Source organism: Peromyscus maniculatus, chromosome 10 (genome assembly GCF_049852395.1).
Source record: "Peromyscus maniculatus bairdii isolate BWxNUB_F1_BW_parent chromosome 10, HU_Pman_BW_mat_3.1, whole genome shotgun sequence".
Lineage (NCBI taxonomy): Eukaryota > Metazoa > Chordata > Mammalia > Rodentia > Cricetidae > Peromyscus > Peromyscus maniculatus.
In genome coordinates, this window is record NC_134861.1 from 97094408 (window position 1) to 97115847 (window position 21440).

General features: G+C 40.8%; 1 protein-coding gene across 2 annotated transcripts; it reads left to right on the top strand.

The window, feature by feature from the left end:
- Positions 1-10785: 10785 nt before the first annotated feature.
- Positions 10786-18499, top strand: Spp1 (secreted phosphoprotein 1). Of its 2 annotated transcripts, XM_006975432.4 has the most exons (7): positions 10786-10918; positions 12043-12107; positions 12202-12240; positions 14720-14800; positions 15299-15340; positions 16523-16816; positions 17678-18499. In XM_006975432.4, exons 2-7 carry the CDS (start codon positions 12054-12056, stop codon positions 18065-18067), a joined length of 900 nt encoding a protein of 299 aa, XP_006975494.2. In that variant the 5' UTR covers positions 10786-10918; positions 12043-12053; the 3' UTR covers positions 18068-18499. The 2 variants fall into 2 exon arrangements, with proteins under 2 accessions (XP_006975494.2, XP_042113688.2); XM_042257754.2 differs by lacking the exon at positions 14720-14800.
- The last annotated feature ends 2941 nt before the right edge of the window (positions 18500-21440 follow it).

Below are 21440 nucleotides of genomic sequence, written 5' to 3' on the forward strand. Positions count from 1 at the left end.
CTCCTCTGTGTTAGTCCTGCCTATACTTCCTGCCTAGCCACTGGCCAATCAGTGTTTTATTTATACAGAACGATATCCACAGCAGATGTATAACTGGAGGATGTGGCCATCTTCTAATAAAAGGGTACTTTTAGTCAGACATGTCTTATCCATCAAGGATGAATATGTTGGAGATTTTGTCCCTGATGTGGAAGTGTTGAGATGGTAGATCTGTTTAAAGTGGGATGTCTGTAGGTCACTGAGGATGTAACCTTAAAAGGAATTATGAGACCCCAGTATGTCTCTGGCTTACTGGTCCAAGATATAACTTATTGCTGTCACACATACTTTCTTCATTGCCACGTCCCACACTATGACACCATCGATTTATTATCATCTATCATACTTCGCCATCATAGAAAGATCTCTGTGTCACAATTATGCTGATATAAGCATTATGCCCTTGACCCACCCCCAAAACTGTGAGTCTTGTGAGCTTTTTATTTAAAGGTTGGGGTTTACTCAGTTATTCTTCATAGTAACAACAATAACAACAACAAACCTGATGAACACAAATTTTATTTACAAAATTACTCTGTAGAAAGATTGTCCGGAGGTCTGGCTGACTCTGCTTCCACACCAGAATCACCATAATTTGGTAAAGACAAAGGGATTATGAAGCTGAAGTCTTTTAACCTGACACCCAATTAAAAGTATACCCAGATTAGAAAACATCCAGCAGCCGAGAAGAACCTCCTTCTCTTACAGTACCATTCCACCACGGCTTCCTAATCTGTTGAGTTGACCCTGCTGAGGACAGTCTTTCATCTTTGAATCACAATTTTTACCTGGGTCTACAGTCATGATTTTTGTACCTCTAGAATTTGGGTTGTAGAGCTAAAACAGAGTCATCCATGTGTTCCCTTATTCTTTGGGTAGTGGAATCAGAGCTTGGTTTTGTCTTCTGCCTATAAGGATGACACTCATGATAGAGGTCAGGACCATAAGAAATACAGCTGCCTCAAGTTATAAAAGCACTGTGAAAATAGTATGTTTTAGAAAAACAAGTGTACTGTATAGAATTTTTATTGTTTTCAAAACTGGAAAAGCAAAGTGCTTTTCATTTATTTACATGACAGCCAAAAACTACAGGGGTTAAGTGAGCTTATCTTTCTTCTTCTAATTTCAGGATGCTAGATCTTTAAGGTATAAAGTGGATTCCTAAGAGACAGAACTTGAAACAAGACATGTTTGAAATCTTCTTGGAGATTATAGAGCCACAGCCAGTTTCCTGTAAGCAAAAATAAAGATGAAACCCAAGTCTAAGGAGCTGCAGAAATGGCTAAAAGCAGAAAAAAAAAGAAGCCACTTTCTGGCCCAGCCTCCACCTCCTCCACAACCCAGACAAGTGGGTGGAGCAGCTCTGCCCATGAGGCACACAGAAGATCTTCAGAGCCTGTGCTGAGAACTCTGGCTAACCCCTTGGCCAACTTCTGATCCACAGACCAAAATCCCCCAAGGGTCAGAGGATATCGATGAAATACACAGGAAAGGGTCAAACGCTAGCTCCCAACCATAACAGCTTCTGGCCTAGCCTTCCGTTTCCCCTAATTATGGTTATCCCCACATTAGGGTGGGAAAGTGTTCTAAAATACTTCTTCAGGTTTCCTAGAATTTACCACCCACACAATATTTGATCTGGTAACCAGATTCTAGTTAGCATATTAGTAACATTGCATAGGTTTTAGAAATTAGGAAGCAAAAAACAAAACAAAACAAAAAACAACAGTGGTAAACATGACAGTATGACATTTTCGTCACATGACTTAGTCCCATGATTCTAGCGACACAGAATTCAAACCCAGATCTATAGATGAGCACTATCACATCCCAGGATTGCATTCTGCCCAATGGATGTCAGACCCTCAAGGTAAGAGAAACAGGGATCTTAGTCATGTGATACCCAAACCAAGGTCTACGGCCAGCTAACAACCTAAGACAGGTCCTTGCCACTGGGCTCCCTAAAAATGCTTCCAAATTCTCCCATTTGGACAAACCATGAGGAGTATAAGGAAGACAATTAGAGGTGCTTCTTTCTGAGAGTGAAACTCATCCCATGGCCAAGAACTAATCACATCTAGATGCCAGGAAGGCTGGAAAGCATGGCCTTAGATTGATAGGATCACATTCCACCCACGACCTTGAAGACAATGCTAGCTTTGATACAGCAGCTGCCCCTGCTACCGTCACTGTGTTGGATACTAGATGGGGTTCAGATGTAGTAACACAAGGTTGACTACAGAACGTGTGTTTCTCTATGGCACCTGTTAAAATATAAACCATTCACTTGTAGTTTGCAGGGCCAAGAAAAGTATTCAAGATCATCGCCCTATGCATTCAGCATGAAGCTAATATCAGCCCAGGAGGTGTGAGAAATAGTACGCTTCACATTGGTTATTCCCAGCAGGTGTACAAGGACATTCTCTCATGCTGTGTGGCTCATGACCCTTGCATGTCATGAGCTTCCTATGTGATGTGTGGAAAAATCAACAAGTTTTTCATTTGCATTAGATATGAGCTTGTCAGACAAAACTATTCACCCTCTTTATGAGATTCTCTCATCAACACACATATAATGCAGTATGCACATGTGTGGTAGTGTACACATGTGTTAGTATGCACACACATAGAGGCCAAAGGACAACTTCAAGCTTTATTATTTTGTCTATGTATGTATGTATGTATTTTTTAATTTTAATTTTTTTTGAGACAGGGTCTTTCACTGGCCTGAAACTCACCAAGCAGGCTAGGCTAACTAGTGAATCCTGAAAATACAAATATTTCTACCTGCTGAGCGCTAGAAGTACAAGCCTATGCAAGTGCACCTGGCTGGCTTTGTTTTTGTCTCTTTATTGTTTCTTTGTTCATCTCTCTTTCCAGGGAGGGTTCTGTGGATCCAGCTCGGTTCTTTGTGCTTTAAAGGCAATTAACTGAGCCATCTGCCATTTCCTGCGATATATTTTCAAGAAGTGAGTCAGTTGGATAAATAAACATGACGGGCATAGAATGTGGCTTCTAGTATAAGAATTTGAAAAACATTCAAGTTATAAATGCCAAATTAAGATAGCTGTTAGCAATATTTGACATAATGTACACTTAAAAAATTCTGTACAATAGATGAGTCCCATAAAACATGTGAACTTGTCAGTATTGTAATTATTATTTTGAATACCTCAGTTTTGAACAAGCAGAAGTGGGGTTGGGGTTGCTCTCTTTTACCCCAGAGACAAGTAAATGCTGTGATCCCCGTGACTATGGGGAAATATTTATAGAAAGAAAAGCATTAGGAAGGGTTTTAAGGGCGGCCTGGGTAGAAAGAGCATAGCATTTGGTCACAAAAATTCATTCTGCATAACTCTCCAACAATTTCATTGGATGCAAAGACAAATTAAAAGGTTGTCTGAACATCACATCCACGATGCTTGGAAATGAAGAGGATGTGAGTGTGGAAAACAAAGATCTAAAAACAACTCAGATTGTGGTCAGGCTTGATAGGCCTGATCTGTTTGGCAATAAAACTTCCCCCAAAGCCACACAGACTCCCTTTTCCAGGAAAGAAACAAGCCAGTCTCTTTGGTTTCAATCTCCTACTCATGGTGTGACCGAATCTGACCCACATTGAGAAAATGCCTCTAGAAAATCTATATTGTGGAGGTCAGGAGAATCGTTCCCAGCATATGAGAAAATGGCAGTGAAGTTGTTTGTTGAGTGAGTTCATGCTTCTAAAAATACGGTTTAGGGACCTGCAAGATGGCTAAGTGAGTAAAGGTAGAGGGTTCTGGAAGAATAACACCCAAGGTTGACCTCTGACCTCCACATGTACAACACACACACACACACACACACACACACACACACACACACACACACACACAAAACACACCACAACACATAGTGTGTGTTAAATGAAATAAAAGCATAGCTTGATTTTTACTAGTATTATAATGTTCCTTTATTTTTATCTTCATTTAAAGTACAGGAAAGCATGCATGATATTTTACTACAGATGAATATCTCAACTTTTCAGCCTCCTGCTGGCTCCTGTTCTGTTAGTGACTCAAAGGTCTGTGTCTATTACCTGCTGTCTACTTCAGCGGCCTGATTGCTCTTCCTGTTGTAATGTTAATATTGTATTTTCCAGGAACTTAAGGAACACAAATCATAGAAGTTTAGAGCTGAAACTGACCTTAAAATAACACAGATCAAGTCTATCAGAGAACAGAATCCTATGGGAAATGGGGGGAAATGGGAGAGTTATGTTTAGTGGGATCTGGAGGAGATGTTCAAGATGAGACTTTATGAAAGCAACAGAAAAAAATGTCTGGAGCCATTTAACCTGCCTAAGAATAACATACTTTTATGGTAAAAGATTAATTTATTCCTTCTGAATAAATATTGACATATAAGCTGCAGAAATATATCATGGAACTTATATTATTAAAGATTCAAACACTGAAGAAGACATCAAGCCTGTGTTGCAAATGACTCATGTCATATATGTGTCCAGGAGAGGGACATTAATGCCTGTATTCCTCAACAGTAAACAGCAGGCAAAGGGCTCCAGCAAAGTGGAGTCTGGAAATATTCGCCTTAGCCTCTTTCCCAGGCAGGGTCCAGCTTTTTTCTCTTGTTCTAAGTTTTCTTTTTCTCTTCTACACTGAAATCGTCACATTTTATATTAACATATCATGGATTATCTACCCAAAATTAAACATCAAATATTAACAAGTATTCTCATAAGTTGATTTCATAGACTGTTTCTCTCTTTTCATACATTCTACAAAACATCTGTCATTGTTGCTTATTGTTACAATTAGATTTCTGCACAAATGAGGGCCTGTGGCTGGCAGATGTTTATCTTATTGTCTGAAGCAGCAACTTCCCTCTTCAGAATATCTGTGATTGCCGGTGGTGCCTGCATCAGTATTGCTATAGGCATAGATTTGTATGCTCCTATGATGGATGCTGGATGAGAAAGGAGACTTCTTGTTTGAGTCCAGTCCCACAGGGCTCTTAGTTTTAGCCTCTCTGTCCACATCCTGGAATTCCCTTCTTAACTACACCCCCTAACTCCAGTGACTGCACAGTTTCAAATATCTTAGTTTATTTTCATAAGTAACCAGCTCCATCAGGATAAGTATGATGTCATCTGAGAACAAAATTAATTAAATCTACTTAAAGGGCCCACCGCTTTAAAAAAACGTTAAAGTATCCCCGGCGTGAATAATGACACATTAGTAAATAAATATTAGGAGCTGAAACTGTAGCTCAGTGGTAGAGCGTGTGACTATTTCAGTGTAGAACAGGAAGCAAGTCCGGAGACAAGGCTGATTGGCTCTAGTTCTTTGGGCTTCAATCCTAAGCACCCTTAGGAAGAAGGATGCGGAGAAGGCGGGGAGTGGGGGGAGGAAGAGGAGGAGGGAGTGAGGAGGAGGAGGGGGAGGGAGGGAGGGAGGGGGAGGGAGGGAGGGAGGGGGAGAGAGAGAGAGAGAAAGAGAGAGGGGGAGAGAGAGAGAGAGAGAGAGAGAGAGAGAGAGAGAGAGAGAGAGAGAGAGAGAGAGAGAGAGAGAGAGAGAGAGAGCGCTGCACTGGTCAGGAGTGGAGGAGCAGTGCTGGGAAAATCCTGTTCCCCTCCCCCCAGCACTCAAGTGGAACCGCCTACTGGAAGGTCCTTTTAAATAGATTCCTGCTGGAAGGTCCTTTTAAATAGATTCCTGCTGAGTCATCAGCAAGGTAGCTCTAGAGGTGAACCAGGTTCCTCCCTCGCTGGGCGCCTCATTCCGGGAACCCAGAACAAGTACCTGGGAAAGACATTCTGAGATCTGGCTGTAGAATACTTCTAAATAGAGGGGGAAATCTGAGTCAAAACTGTGGTGTTCCCTGAGCTGGAACTCTGGGATGAGCCGTAGGCTAGAGTGGACCACTGGGTGTCCTCACTTCACCCTGTGAGAGCCCACACAAGCAGGACCAGCACCCTATCCTGCCCTCGCTGTAAGAATACACAATACTTGCCCCGACTCCAAGGGGCTGGACACTGGGAGCTACTTACAGAGTCCAAGAAACTAAAAAGCATAAAGCCACACGAGTCAGTCAATAAATAAAACAATGAAGTAGAGGGTTCTCAAAATATTGAATGCAAATGGCCAATAAACATATAAAGATGTTTAGCATCCTTAGCATGCAGGAAAATGCATATTAAAACTACCCCGAAACTCCATCTCACTGGGATTAGAACAGCTCAAAGAGAAACCAAGTAACAAGTGCTGACGGATGTGGGGAGAGGGCGCCTTTATACACAGCTGGAGGAATGTATATTAGTATATCCATTTCACTATAGAAATCAGCACAGGGCATTCTAAAAAGGAAAACAAACAAACAGACAACAAAAACAACTAGCAGGTCATGGTGATGCCTTTAATCCCAGCACTCAGGAGGCAGAGGCAAGCTGATCTCTGTGAGTTCCAGGATAGCCAGGGATATGACACAGAGAAACCTTGTCCCGAAAAACAAAACAAACAAAAACTAAAAACAGAAAGACCATACAATACAGCTATGCTACTTCTAGCTCTGTGGCCAAGTTTACACAACACAGAGTACCTAAAACCTGTGTTTATTGCAGCACTAATCAGAGTGGTGAAGTAATGGTGGCTTAGTCTACCTATCTGTCAACACAGGAATGGTTAAAGAAAATGTGTTATGTGTATGGAATGGTGTTTCACCAATAAAGAATGAAATTATGTAATTTGCTGCAAAGTGGATACAAGTTGAGATAATTATCTTAATCAAGTAAATCAGACTCATATGTGGATCATTTTTTATAGATACATAACCCATAAATATAATAAAGATTCCAAATTAATACACCACAGAAACATTTATATATCCAAGTACCTTGCTGCACTGTTCACAAAGGCCAGAGTATAGAGCCAACCTACGTGTCTATCAATAGATAGATGAACAGAGGAAATGTGGCATAAATTCACAATGGGATTTTACTCAGTTATAAAGAATGAGACTATGATAGTCATAGAAAAATAGATGGGAGTAGAGATCATTTATGTTAAAAGAAAAAAACACTCAAATATAGACTTAAATTCGTATGTGAGAGTGAGTGTGTGTATGTATGTGAGTATGTGTAAGAGTGTGTGTGAGTGTGTTTGTATGTGTTCAAGTGTGTTTGTGTATGTTGGAGTGTGTGAGTGAATGTGTATGTGTGTATGTGAGTGAATGTGTGTGTGCGTGTCGGATATGAAAGTAGAAAGGGAACCATGAGAGAAGAGGGAATCTAAAAGAAACAGTGAGATAAGATAAAGGGAGGAGGGTGATGGAATTTACTCTGCTTATTATGAAACCGAACAGAACTCTGAGAACCAACGAGAGGGGCCAAGAGAATGAGAGAGGGAAATGGAGAAGAGAAAGAATCAGAACAAAGTCCAACGATATATGTGCACGAATATGTCACAGTTAAACCTGTTTGTGTGCTAATAAAACATGGAAATTAAAATAATTGAGTCAGTGAGTATTTTTCTTTAAACTCTGCAACATTTCTTGAGCTTGAAGGCAAAACTTTTTCATTTGTCTTAATTCAAAACTAATGCTTACCCTTATAAGACCACTTTTTCAGGAAGTGAATTTTATTGTCTATGTTATTAAACAGTGGGATAAAAGGATTTTTACTATTTCTTAATAGTGTTTGTAAACCAACCTAATTTCAGGTCTAAACCTAAAAATCTCACCCTCTGATTAATAATGTCCCCTTTCCATAGAATGGGCTTCTGACAGATCAGTCATGCCATCAAGACAATTCCAAGACGTTGGAAACTTTTTTAAGGGACAAAATGAACAGCTGTAGAGCTGAGAAAGCTATAGACCAGGTAGAATCTAATTAGCAGCCTCCAAATAAGATGGATGTCAATATAATAAAATGTCATTTCAATGTAGGTGACATTAAGCACCTAACTTTTCCTAATTTTCATGTAAACAAGAGAATAATAATATTCTTTATATGTTTCTATTTAACTTCTTAGGGTGTTTACATTTTAAGATCACAAATCACTCTTTGCAACAAAACTTTATTTTCATTGGCAAGATTTACAGGGAATTTGAGTATTTTAAACTCTTGGTCCTATCAACCAAAAGTCATCTAAGAACGAGATGTGGATATACAAAAGATAACACTCGTGGGTTTAAATTGTTTAATGTGTGAATTCTAACAATTGGAAAATCCCACTCAAGGAAAATGTCAGCAGCGTATTTGAGTTCAGAAGGCAAAGGCACGCGCCTCCTCCAGTCAGAAGGGCATGCTGTCCTTCCCTGCTGTGCTGAATTGTTCCTGTACAAACTGCCTCATCTTCCCAACACAAGGGGCACAGACATTCTTGAACCTTGAATTCACAAAGCTGGACTGGGGGCATGAGTGTAGGAAGAGGGAAGCAGAGGATTGTGTCAACCTGGGATAGCTGGAGGCATCAACAGAACAGAACAGGGGCGCTTTGGTTCTCAGGGTCCCTTGCCCTGGTTGTGAACTGGGTCACTGTTGGGAAATACTTCCTTACTGGGCATTCCGGGAAGTCGGTGTATACAGTTGGCCTCTGAGGACGTTCTCCCCTGCTGCTTTCAGAAAATGCTTGAAGCCTTTGCAGGCTGTCACCTTTCCAGAAATGCTGCCACCGTGTGGCACTTGGGAGTTACAAAGAGAAGAGTCCTGGGAAGGGTCATATGGTTCAGCTCGAGGTGGCGCAGCTCCAGCAAAATCTATTCCTATACCTCCCTAATTCGTGTTGAATCATTCCTGTGGGCATAGGGTAAACTGCAGTGAACTCTGTGGACATCTTGTTGTGTTTAGGATTTGTGGAATTTCCCTTCACTACCCTGAAAACACGACAGACTCATGCGGGTATTGTGCTTAAAGGGGAAAAAGGTTTTTAAAAGCAGAGACAAGAAGCTTATAAGAAATAAGAAGCCTAAAGTTCTTTTTACGACTTTATAACCTGTGTGATTTATATTTTATAGTCATAGGTAACCCCTTAATAAAGCATGTGCTAATGACCTTCAAATTAACACTATCATTCCATTTAGAATACATTCATCAAGAGATAACCCAAATGCTCGAAACAGCTTTGCACTTCTTATTCTAACCGTGTGGATTATATAATCTAGATTCATATCAGAAGCAATAGTTGGCAGGTAGGGCTGACAACTAATGCAGTTATGCTCTGACCTACCTTTTAGTCTCAGTTACTGTGGACCCCTTACAACGGACATGTAACATAATAAGCAGTGTGCTCTCTGTTTCAGGTAAGGGTAGAAAGGAAGTAACTGCAGGAGAATATTAATATTTAAAGCAGTTCTGCTTCACCCAGAATTTTATCTACTTTTAATTCCTCAGTAAAGTCTTGTTAATACAGATAATAAAATTTGCTTTTCTTATTAAGTTGCCAACTTTATACACGTTGGAAAATAAAACTCAAAAAGGGCAATTCACAAATAGAAGTTCTGTCTTTAGAGATATCCAGACTGCCCTTTAATGTGCATGGCTTAAAGATCTCCTACATCAGCCATCATCCCAACGTACAGACGTTACAAGTCATGGCTGTTTGCCTTTGCTGCAGATTTCAGCAGTAGTTAGTGTACACATTCTTTAAAATGGGGCGGGGGGCGTTGCAACACCTCAGGTACTGTTAGCTGTGCATGAACAAGTCCATTGTCCTGTAGAAAGGCTGAGTGACTCGTTCAAGGTCACACGGGACACTGGGACAGAAAGAAAGACTGACAGCCGGGGTCTGGCTCCTGCAGCCTCCCGGCCCAGCAGCCACGCCGCCCTCACCCATAAGGGCTTGCTTAGGCAGCCTCTGCCTAGAGCAACTCACCCTCTTGCGTTTTCCACGCTTATGCAGTTGACAGGGCTATCAGAGCCATCACCTCCCAGCTGCTCCGACAGCGCCCCAGAGACTCACATCTCTGAAAGGTCACCAGAGGCATGACTTCACAGGCACGGGTGGAATTTCAGGGTCACGGTGTCGTTTGTCTAAATGGCATGCTTCTGCATATCTGAAGCGTCAGAACTGAGCTGTGTGTCTTGTTTTGTCTTCATTTTATCTTTGTTGTTGTCTGATCTATTTTATTTTTATTTATTTGTTTATTTAATTAATTAATTAATTTTTGTGAGAGGGTCTCAATCTGTAGCCCAAGCTGGTCTAGAACATGGTATGTAGCTCAGGCTAGCCTGGAACTCATGATGGGTCCACCTGAGTGCTGGGATTCCAAGCCTGAGCCACTGTACCCCAGCCAACCTGAGATATCGAATACAAAAGCGGGGGGCAGGGGGGGGGAGGTCTCAAAACTCTGCCTGCAGGAACAGCAGCTTTCCAGACTTCAGAAGACCAAAAGAGACAAATGGCATATCCATGTGGCCTTGACCTGTAACTTAGGTCCAAAGAAAGAGACTCCATCCCCATCCCTTTCATCCCCATTGATGTTTTCCTACGAATCCAGCAACTATAAATGAAATCTCTGTGAGAAGGATTTGCTCTTCCCTTCCTTGTGGACCTGGATGCTCTTCCAGGATTCTAAATGCATCCCATAAATGAAAAGGGTAGCTAATGACATTGTACATAAGTAACGTTTTGTGTGTTTCCTTTTCCTCCTTTTTTTTTTTTTCAACCACAAAACCAGAGGGGGAAGTGTGGGAGCAGGTGGGCCGGGCAGTGGCGAAAACCTCATGACACATCACTCCGCCTCCTGGGTTGGTGTAGACTGTCTGGAGCAGCCTTTAAATCCTGGGAGGTCCGAGCTGTCGGCAGCAGCAGGACAGAGGAGCCAGGCATCAGCATCCGAGGCTTTGCAGTCCCTTGCACATTCTCAGAGGAAGGCAGCCAAGGTAAGCTGGCGGGGGAGGCTGCACACTCTCCTGCTGAACTCTGTGGGTGAGTCCAAAGAACGGACTTTTAACTGTAGCACTTGCCAGTCAGACTTGCACTATTCTAGGCTTTTTGAACAACCAGGTAAGATACATTGCAGGCTTCCAGGTATCTTCAAAGTCAGTGGAGTGTTGAAGTTAAAAATAAATTGAATCGGTTCTCAAAAGGGCAGAGAAAACTGCTACCAATCTCTCTCTCTCTCTCTCTCTCTCTCTCTCTCTCTCTCTCTCTCTCTCTCTCTCTCTCTCTCTCTCTCTCACACACACACACACACACACACACACACACACACACACACACACAAACTGTAAGGTTCTGTCTCTTTGGAACAAATATCTATATTATGTTAAAGTTGCTGAATGACTGTGGAGACAACTAAAGTATGATACTGTTATTTTTTAATAAATTAACTCATCTGGGACGGGAATTCTCAATGTCTAGCTTCTACATTTGGCTTTTAAATTTTTAACCAAGATCCTTATGTGATAACATGTGGAGTCATTATCATGTGCAGAAAAGTCATTGACTTCTCAATGCTTTCCATTGCAAATGGAATATCTTACTCAATTTCAAAGATATCTTTATTTTATCTTTGTATCCCTTTCTCTTTTTTAAGTTAAAAAAAAATTCACATTTGAAATACAAATTGGAAAAATGGAAAGGCAACTTTATTATTATTATTATTATTCTGTTTCCTTTTTGTTTTTCTTCCTCGGAAAGAGTACTCCCACCGTAGTTCACTGTTTTAATTACCAGAGCACTGTGAAACTGATCTTAGGTGTGGAGAGCTGGAGACATCTGATAGTGGTAACCTAAGCTCTGAGACTCCAGATGTAAAGTTCGGATAAATAGAAGCTGTGAAATTGCCCCCACCCACCCATCCCTACCCCTTGCTAAGGTGAGAGACTGAGAGAAAGAAGAGGCACAGGAACGTTGACTCAAAAGCTTACACGCCGACATGACATTTTCTCCGAGATGTAGAGAAGATTCCATAATTTATTAGTGGCCTGGTTGTGGTGTGGAGTGCGGAGAGGTGTGTTTGAACCTGTCAGGGTGTCAAGCCTTCCTCACAAATCTGTTGCAGGACCACCAGCCATGAGATTTGCAGTGGTTTGCTTTTGCCTCTTCGGCATTGCCTCCTCTCTCCCGGTGAGTACAACTGAAGCCCAGAGAAAATTCTCAAAAGCAAATGAGCTTGGGTACACTCTCATGCATGTTTCCCCTTCACTTTCCTGTCTTAAAGGTGAAAGTGGCTGATTCCGGCAGCTCTGAAAAGAAGCTGGTAAGCAACTTGGGGTTGATCATTTAACTGAAGAATGTAGGCCAGCGTTGCAGAGGTCGCTAGCAACAGTGTTTTATCTGATGCCATTTTATAGGTCTTCATAATCATGTTCATTTCAAAGTACTCACTGACTCCCTATTATAGACAGGGGCAGCACCAAACAGGGCACTGCTTACAGATTCCCTTATGATTAGATTTTTAATATAACAAAAGCACGTTCTAGGCTATTGCAGCTTATATAAAATAGGTCCTAGGACCCTGAGTGACTTTCTTTCCTTGAGTCAACATGCTTTCCTAGAAGCAGAAAATCCCAGAGGCTGAGTTTAGACTTCACTCAGATGGTGGCCAGAGCTGTTCATATGACCATAATATCTACAACACCGCCCAAGACACTTGTGAAGAAACCCGCCATGAAGAGAAAGTCTCTGTGTGCTGTTTGAATCTGTTGTGCTGGTCAGCAGACTTTAGATCACATTTTCCTAAACAAGAAAGAACACGAAAGCAACGTCTGTATTTATTACAGTTCTTTGACCAGCAGCGTTGGTTACCTGTCCGTCCCTCCACAATAGGTGAAGGAACGAACATGTGCCAGCCAAATACAAACAGGCCTTGTTCCAGGGAGTTTGGAGAAAAAGGCACACAGAGTTCAGTTCCAGATGAGCAGAGTAAAGGCCAGGGTAGAGCTGCCTGGGGGGTCACTGCAGCTTCGATGTTTAATGACGACAGTCAGGGAGGTGTTTGTAAGGGGGTGTGTACGATGGTGTGGGTAGGCCTGTCTGTTTTCCAACAGACTTGAGAATGTAGGTGTGGAAGCACAATTTAACAAAATGGGAAAATTAGCATTTCCGTGCAAGAGAGAGACAATAACTGCTACATTAAAAATAGAATAAAATAAAGATTTTAAAATACAGGAATGCATTTTTAAAAGACATAACAGTATAGGTCATCAAATGGTATTTAGGATATAGTTGAAAAGCTCAAAAGCCAGTTTTCTAGAATCTCACAAACATAGAAGCAGAAGAAAATATGCAAAAGTCTTTAAGACTATACCCCTAAAGATGAACACTAGTTAAGATTATTGAATATTTTTGAGCCTATTCATTTTGCTTGCATATATACTTTCCATATTACATTCTTTACCTTATAAATCTAACTTACGCCATGTGACAAATGTCATCTACTTATGCATATATGAGAGCACGTGGCGATCCCACTCAGCAGCCTTTGCATCTGGGTACAGCGGCAGCCCCTTCCTCCAGAGAGCCTCTCTAACAACCCAACGTAGCAGTCCTGTGCAGAGCTGTCTGCGAGAAAACCATACATACATGCTGCAGAATAGCTCGGTTCCCCACTCACCCCCGCTCAGGAGACTGTGCAAGGGATGCGTGGAGTCCCCAGGGTGCTTGTTCTCAGTAACATGTCTGTGAAGTGACAGCCTACCGTGGGACACTTATGCAGGACAATATGCACTTCCTGAACTAGCACAGTCATTTTCCCGATAGATTGCCTTCCCCAAGGGACAGCCTATTCCATTTCTACCACTGGCAGCCTGGCACAATAGGAGTTTTGAGCAATGGCTTTAACACTGTATTTATGGCTACCCGCTAACCACCAGACTGAAGTGGCTGTTGACTAATCAGACTGTGGCTAGTTCAATGGAGAGACTGAGTTTTTGCTTTTTATCTTAATTTATATTGAAATTGACTCCATTCAATTTAATCTTAACTTACATTTAAACAGCTGCCCGTGGCTAAGGACACCATCTTAGGAAGTACTGCCTTAGAGAATTCCTCTTTGTCCTATGGAGAGAAAACAGTGGGATCAATAGTAATCAAGTGTGTTAACATGAGAGGAAACTTCATCCAGCAGAGGTAGACTAGGAAAGCAAATATTTGGTGGTGCTGACGGCCAGTGTGCCAAGGTTTGAACACTGGCTCCGCCATTTCTTACTGCCTAGCCACACGGTGGTTGGGCTTCTTCTTTGGTATTATCATGGAAGTATACTGATGTGTACCTCATAAGGGGTTGAAAGGACTGAACCAATATTTATAAATCACTTTGAAAGAAGACTTGCCCCATAGTAAATGCTATTTAGAGTGCCATTAAATGAATCAATAATAAAAAGTAAGTTATAGCCAGGCGGTGGTGGCGCACGCCTTTAATCCCAGCACTTGGGAGGCAGAGGCAGGTGGATCTCTGTGAGTTCGAGGCCAGCCTGGACTACCAAGTGAGTTCCAGGAAAGGTGCAAAGCTACGCAGAGAAACCCTGTCTCGAAAAAAAAAAAAAAACAAAAAAAAACAAAAAAAAAAAGTAAGTTATATTTTTATAATCTCTGAAGTTTTGCATGGAAGTATGAGTATATACCATGCTTTTTCTTAAGGAGTAGGAAACGTAGCCGTTTTATAAGCTTATGGCATACAGATCTCTGTGTTTATTTTTTAATAATAACAAATGCACACTTTTTTTTTTTTTAAATAGCTTTACAGCAAACACTCAGATGCTGTAGCCACATGGCTGGAGCCCGACCCATCTCAGAAGCAAAACCTCCTAGCCCCGCAGGTATTGTTTTTTAATTTCTTAAAACTGAACAACAGGGCTGGAGCGATGGCACAGCCATTAAGGGCAGTGGCTGCTCTTGCAGAGGACCTGGGTTCAGTTTCTGGCATCCAGATGTCAGCACTCAACCTTCGGCAACTCTAGTTCCAGGCAATCTGCTCCCCCTTCTGATCTCCTGGGGTACTGCATTCACACAGTACACTAATAATGCAAGCGAAACACTTAATAAAACAAATGATAAAATAACAAAACAAACAAAAACCCCTAAACAATGATGATTGGCAACTACTAGTCAGGCCATACAGGCTAGTGAGTGGGATCTCCCTACTTACAGGCAAGTGAGTGTTGAGAGGACCAGTACACACATCATGGTGGTCTGTCCCACGGTAAACCCTCAGTCAGGCTGAAAAAGCGCAACCTGCTCTAGATTGAGGAGAATAACTTTGAATAAAGCATCTTGAAATGTATGGTGTATGCTAATATGTGGCCTTCCTTCTTCAGAATGTCGTGTCCTCTGAAGAAACGGATGCCTTGAAACAAGACGTAAGTTCTCATATTCACTGAGACCACTGTTAGAGATCTGGAGGAAGCCACGGCATCATTGCCTTCAGACTGTCAGTCCACTAGCAAGAGTCCGAATGAATCTCTACTCAAAAGCTTGCTAAGAAAAAAAGTGTATTCATTCATCATCAGAATACATAGGTTCTTCAGATAAGTTTAGTGTTACAGGAAGTGTCTACTCATGCCTGTTGCTTGAAACTTTAAGCCTCTTGGAAGGTATGGAAGGTAGTTTAAAAGGTAGTTTGAAGATATTTTAAACTAATATTTGGTAAGCAGATCATCAGAGCTTAACAAAGCCAAGATGTTTTATTTTAAAATGTTTCTGTCATTAATATTAAAGATTATTTGATAAGTACTCTTTCCTATTTGCTGAGCAAATACATAAAATTTCCCTTAAGGTTCAATTTAAATATATAGATAATCTCTGATAAGGAAAGTTAGATAAAAGTGCTATAGATGTGTAGACTTGTAGTTTAATAGACTTTAATCCTTAGTTAGTTATATGGATTTGGACTATAGCTTGTGTACCCATGCTTTACAAAGTCGTCTCTTGACTATCCTTGATAATAGGGAGGAGATTACAGATTTTAATCTCTTTATTAAGGTACAGATGATCTGATATCTTAGGAAATTATTTTTTTTTAAAGATTTATTTATTTATTATGTATGTATACAGTGTTCTGTTTGTGTGCCAGATCTCATTGCAGATGGTTGTGAGCCACCATGTGGTTACTGGGAATTGAACTCAGGACCTCTGGAAGAGCAGTCAGTGCTCTTAACCGCTGAGCCATCTCTCCAGCCCCTGATTTCAGATAAAAAGTCAATCTAGAATTTATGCTTATTATCTCATTGAATTTGGTAAATTAATATTGTATGCTATTTATGAGGTAAAATTTGTAATCAATATGAACATTATATTTATAAGTTTGAGTTGAAAATATCTAAGAAAATAACGTTTTATTAAGAAGCCAAAGAAGTGCCTCAGAATGTTATTTCATTTATTCTTGTATTAAAAAGTAAGTAAGAGTCCCACTTCATCACCTTAAAGTCATGGAATGTACTGTAAATGTACAGATCTTGAAATTTAATTAAAATATTTCAACAAAACTAGCACAGTATAAAATGCAAGCAGTAATTTACTGAGCTATCTTGATTTTGATGTAGACTCTCCCAAGCAACTCCAATGAAAGCCATGACCACATGGATGACGATGATGATGATGATGACAGAGACCATGGAGACAGCCAGGATTCTGTGGACTCTGATGAATCTGACGAAGATGACCATCCTGATGATTCTCACCATTCTGATGAGTCCGATGAGTCCTTTGACACTACCACACAAACAGAAGTTTTCACTCCAGTTGTCCCTACAGTAGACATCCCTGATGGCCGAGGTGACAGTTTGGCTTATGGACTGCGGTCAAAGTCCAGGAAGTTCCACATTTCTGATGACCAGGTAAATCCCTTGTCAGGTACATGGAATGACTATGGCTTGAGCTCACTTCTAGGAAACCAGAGTCTACAAATTCACTTGCTTTTCACCAAGCACTGTGCATTTATTTAAAGTCTGCCTTATGGCCTTTGAATACAGAGCTTTTTCCTACTTTGGCAGTCTTGTTTAAAGTGTGCATAATGTCTTTTTAATTTTATCTATCACACACAATTCCATCTTTCTAAATTCAGCCTGTAAGCAATATTTAACAGCCATTTATGTTAGTTCAATAACTACTGCAGGGAGTTATCTGTGAAATACAATGGTCATATTTGGAAGCTAAGTGTGTGAGAAGAATCCTAAAAATCACAAGTATAATGAGCTTTTTTTTTTTTTTAAGATTTATTTATTATGTATACAGAAGAGGGCGCCAGATCTCATTACAGATGGTTGTGAGCCACCATGTGGGTGCTGGGAATTGAACTCAGGACCTCTGGAAGAGCAGTCAGTGCTCTTAACCTCTGAGCCATCTCTCCAGCCCCAGTATAATGAGCTTAATCACAGGGTCTGAATTAGACTCAGCCTTGTTATTCACTATTCATTTGACAATTTAACTTCCAATGTCTTTTCACGTAAATCAGAGATAAGGAGACTATGAGAATACACTACAGGTTTTTGTCACCGACATAAATGATATAGATATTAAACTAGAAATGGCTGACATGATGGTGACTGGGAAGGTACAAAGTAAATGCTAGTGCATTTTCTTCTTCAGTCAAAAATTTAAAAATATTTAGTACAGTTTGACCTAAAAGTTAGAGATAAAGCATTACAATGCTCTTATTCTTGGCTGTTTGTATAACTCTTCAATCTGCTCTGGTTTAGTATCCTGATGCTACAGATGAGGACTTCACCTCCCACATGAAGAGCAAGGAGTTGGACGATGCTCTCAAGGTCATCCCTGTTGCCCACCGTCTGAACGTGCCCTCTGGCAAGACCAGTCAGGAATCAAGTCAGATGGATGAACCAAGTGTGGAAACCCACAGCCATGAGCAATCCCAGGAGGATAAACAGAAGGCTAGTCATGAAAGCACTGAGCTGTCTGATGTGACTGACAGCAAGGAAAGTTCCAAAGCCAGCCAGGAACATCAGAGCCATGAGTTCCATAGCCAGGAAGACAAGCTAGTTCCAGTTTCTAAGAGTAAGGAAGACACTAACAACCTGAAAATTTACATTTCTCATGAAATAGAGAGTTCATCTTCTGAGGTCAATTAAAAAAGAGGCAAAACCACAGTTCCTTACTTTGCTTTTAGTAAAAAGAAAAGAAGAAAAAATATTAGTGAGGGCTAAGCAAGAATGTTAGCTGCTTCTTCCTCAGTTTAGTGGATATATGCATGTGGAGAAGGAAACAGATAATATTTTGAGCCATTAGCTTAGTTTGTTGCTTCATGAAAACACCCTGTAACCTAAAAGCTTCAGCACTTTGCCTCTGCTCTTTCTGTAGAAGAAAAGCAAACCTCCACTGCATCTTAATGATTGTTATTCTTTTATGAATGAAATGTATGTAGACACAAGCAAAATGCCTTCACACGCTTAAAAGAGAGACTATAGCAGTCTGTGTCACTACAATCATTTGTTTTTATAATTAGTGTACATTTTGTTGTGATTATTTTTGTTGGTGTGAATAAATCTTATATCCTGAATGTAGCAAGTCTGGTGGTGTCAATTATTCCTTATTGGTTTTTCACAACTGCTTTGCAATTTCTAAAATGTAACCATTTTAATGAACTTGCCCAATGTAGTTAAAACCATTTAGGGTTTTAGTGATCAGTGGAACCAGGGATATATATATATATATATATATATATATATATATATATATATATATATGATGTTTCATCTGAAAACGAATTTCTTCTCAATTTCATTCAAATGTGAAATTTCAGAAGGACTAAAGTGGCACACATGCATTTAGCCTTTGAAAATAGATATTCCTTCTAGAAATCATGGAAACAATCTAAATACCCTTCAACTGATAGATGAACACTATTCAACTTTAAAGAAAAATTCCGTCATGGAATCTGCAGGTAAATGGGTGGAACTAGAAAAGATCACACTGAGGGGGTTCATCCAGATCAAGAAAAACAAACACTGTATGTTTCCTACCTGTGGTTCCTAGCTCTAGATCTTCAGATGTGAATATGGCCTGGAGTGGCTACAGAAACCAGGACAGTGAAAATGTACAGTGGGGTGCAGGGGAGCAGCGAGATGAGACTAGCAGGGTACCCGTGATGTGGAGAGGAAATGGGTGGGCTTTGATTGGGGGGGGCAGACAAATACAGAAGAAGGAAGAAAAATAACAATGAGATGTCTGAAAAGGTCATAAGGAGCCATATTATTGTCTACCGACCTAAAATTACATGCACTACATATATGTCTATGCATACATATACAACTAGAGATTAAACGAAAGATTCCCATCTGGGCTGACAATGCTCCCCGCAAGAGCTATAGACTGTCAATCAAAGGCCACAAGAGAAGCCTTCTTTTGAGCTGTTGGTCAGGGCCGTCCAAGAGACCACCAAAACTTTATAGGCTATTGTTGTTGCCCTTAGTTGCCTTCCAGAGGTTGAAGATAAAAGTCCCTATGGTTGAAGATACCATGTACTTCAGGCACAAGATCCAGAGGGTTGGAACTGGATCTGACCTGAAAACCTCCTCCCTGAGGACTAGCTTTCACGGCCAGAAGGTGCCATGCAAGCTTCCAAGGGAGGGAAGCAACCAATAGCTACACCCAGCTGTGATGCCTATGAACTGAAGCAACAATCAACATGACATGATACCAACTAGGGCGCAATAGTGGCATGCGTATCTTGGCAGCAACCAATAGCTCTCTCCTTGGGCTTAAGACCCTTTCAACAAGAAGGAAAGCATGCCTAGTGCTAGAAATTCAGCCAATTTACCAGGGATAGTGAAGCCATGGAGAACCTACAACTGCTGCTTTACTAAACCAACATAATTCCTAACTACATTCTAAATATTTGTCCTTATACCCCAGATTATTATAAATTGCACTTCTCATCAAAGGAACATCTTCTTGGTACAGATGAAGACCTTACAGAAAACTACAAATGACCAAAACACAAAAAATAAGTGACGGTGTGGTACCCAGTGCTAACTGATACATTTACAACACAATTCCTGCACTCAAGGCTCAGGGATCATAGAGGAAGAGAGGGTGGAAAAAGGCAAGAGGCAGAAGACCAGGAAATCCGCTCTGAGAATGTGTATCACAGAAATGTCAGAAGCTACACCCATGAAGCCTCAACATGGCTGCCTACACAAGACCTGAACAAGGACAACCCTAATAGACATGCTAACAAGGAAGGGGGAACCTTCAGGGTGCCTAAACTCTAAACTAAGAACTACAGGCAACTAAGGAATACAGAAAGCAAGAGAAATCATCTTCCCCAGGAAGGAGCCTCTAAATTAGTTATCCAATTATTAAGTGGTCAGCCTTGAAATATGTACATACAAGTAACATTATAGGGATTGAGAGGGTTATACTTATATATTTAGGAATACACACACACACACACACACACACACACACACACACACCACTCATATGTAACCACAATGCAAGGAGTAGAGGCCATGAATTTGAGAGAGAGAGAATAAGGGGATGGTATAAGGGAAAAGCTGGAGGGAGGAAAGGGAAAGGGAAAATGATAAAATTCTATTTTAATTTCAAAATTAAAATTTATTGAAACCAGAAAAGAGTTTGAACAAAAAGACAGGTAGCATTTATTTTTATAGGACTTGAAAACCTCATAAATATGTTGATTTCCTCTGAGTAATATAAAAATGTAATATGATTTCCATAAAAAATAAATCTAGGGGCCTGGCTTTGGTTCCCAGCACCTAGACCAGGAAGCCACAGCCTCCTGTGACTGCCCCCTCTTGGCCTCTGGAAATACTGCACACATGGTACACATAAACACATGTAAGCACACATGCACACAACATAAATAAAAAATGATTCCTAAAAATAAATAAATAAAATGAAACTCTTCCCCTAGAGCTATGCAGGCTAACTTTTAAGTTGATATGGAAATTAACATATAAGAATATAATGAAAAAAATCTAAAAAGAAATGATAGCAATAAGGAAGGATTTGTCCTAGTTACCCACCCCACCCCCCGACCCCCACACACCAGAAGCACTGCAGTACTGGCATATAAACATCCAGGAAAGAAGACAGTAAGGTCAGGCATAAGCCCAAATGCATGTGGAAAATTACTGTACAGTAGAGATGGTGTCCGATACCCTATATCACTGTCCTTGCAGACACCAGTCGTCAATTGAAGTGACTCATAGCTTCCTGGTGTACTAGCCTCCCTTGGCACCCATCACAATCAACCCCAACAGTCACAAGTTAGTTGTGTCATCCCCGCATGCTGTGGAATTCAAGCAGCCTCTTTCTTGTCAGCACACGCTGAAATCCAAGGGCATCTGCAGCTTAAACCCCAAATCACATCTTTGAGTTCTGGTACAACTCAAAGACCATTCTGCTTTTCTGTTAGATGAGGTTTACGCAGGGGGCAGAAGTCTCACGACTACTCTGAACAGGGAGATTATGATACCA

Coding starts and splice junctions, on each gene's coding strand:
- Spp1 (XM_006975432.4), top strand. CDS start 12,054: ATGAGATTTGCAGTGGTTTGCTTTTGCCTCTTCGGCATTGCCTCCTCT. Junction 12,108..12,201: donor GCATTGCCTCCTCTCTCCCG/GTGAGTACAACT, acceptor CCTGTCTTAAAG/GTGAAAGTGGCTGATTCCGG. Junction 16,817..17,677: donor TCCACATTTCTGATGACCAG/GTAAATCCCTTG, acceptor GCTCTGGTTTAG/TATCCTGATGCTACAGATGA.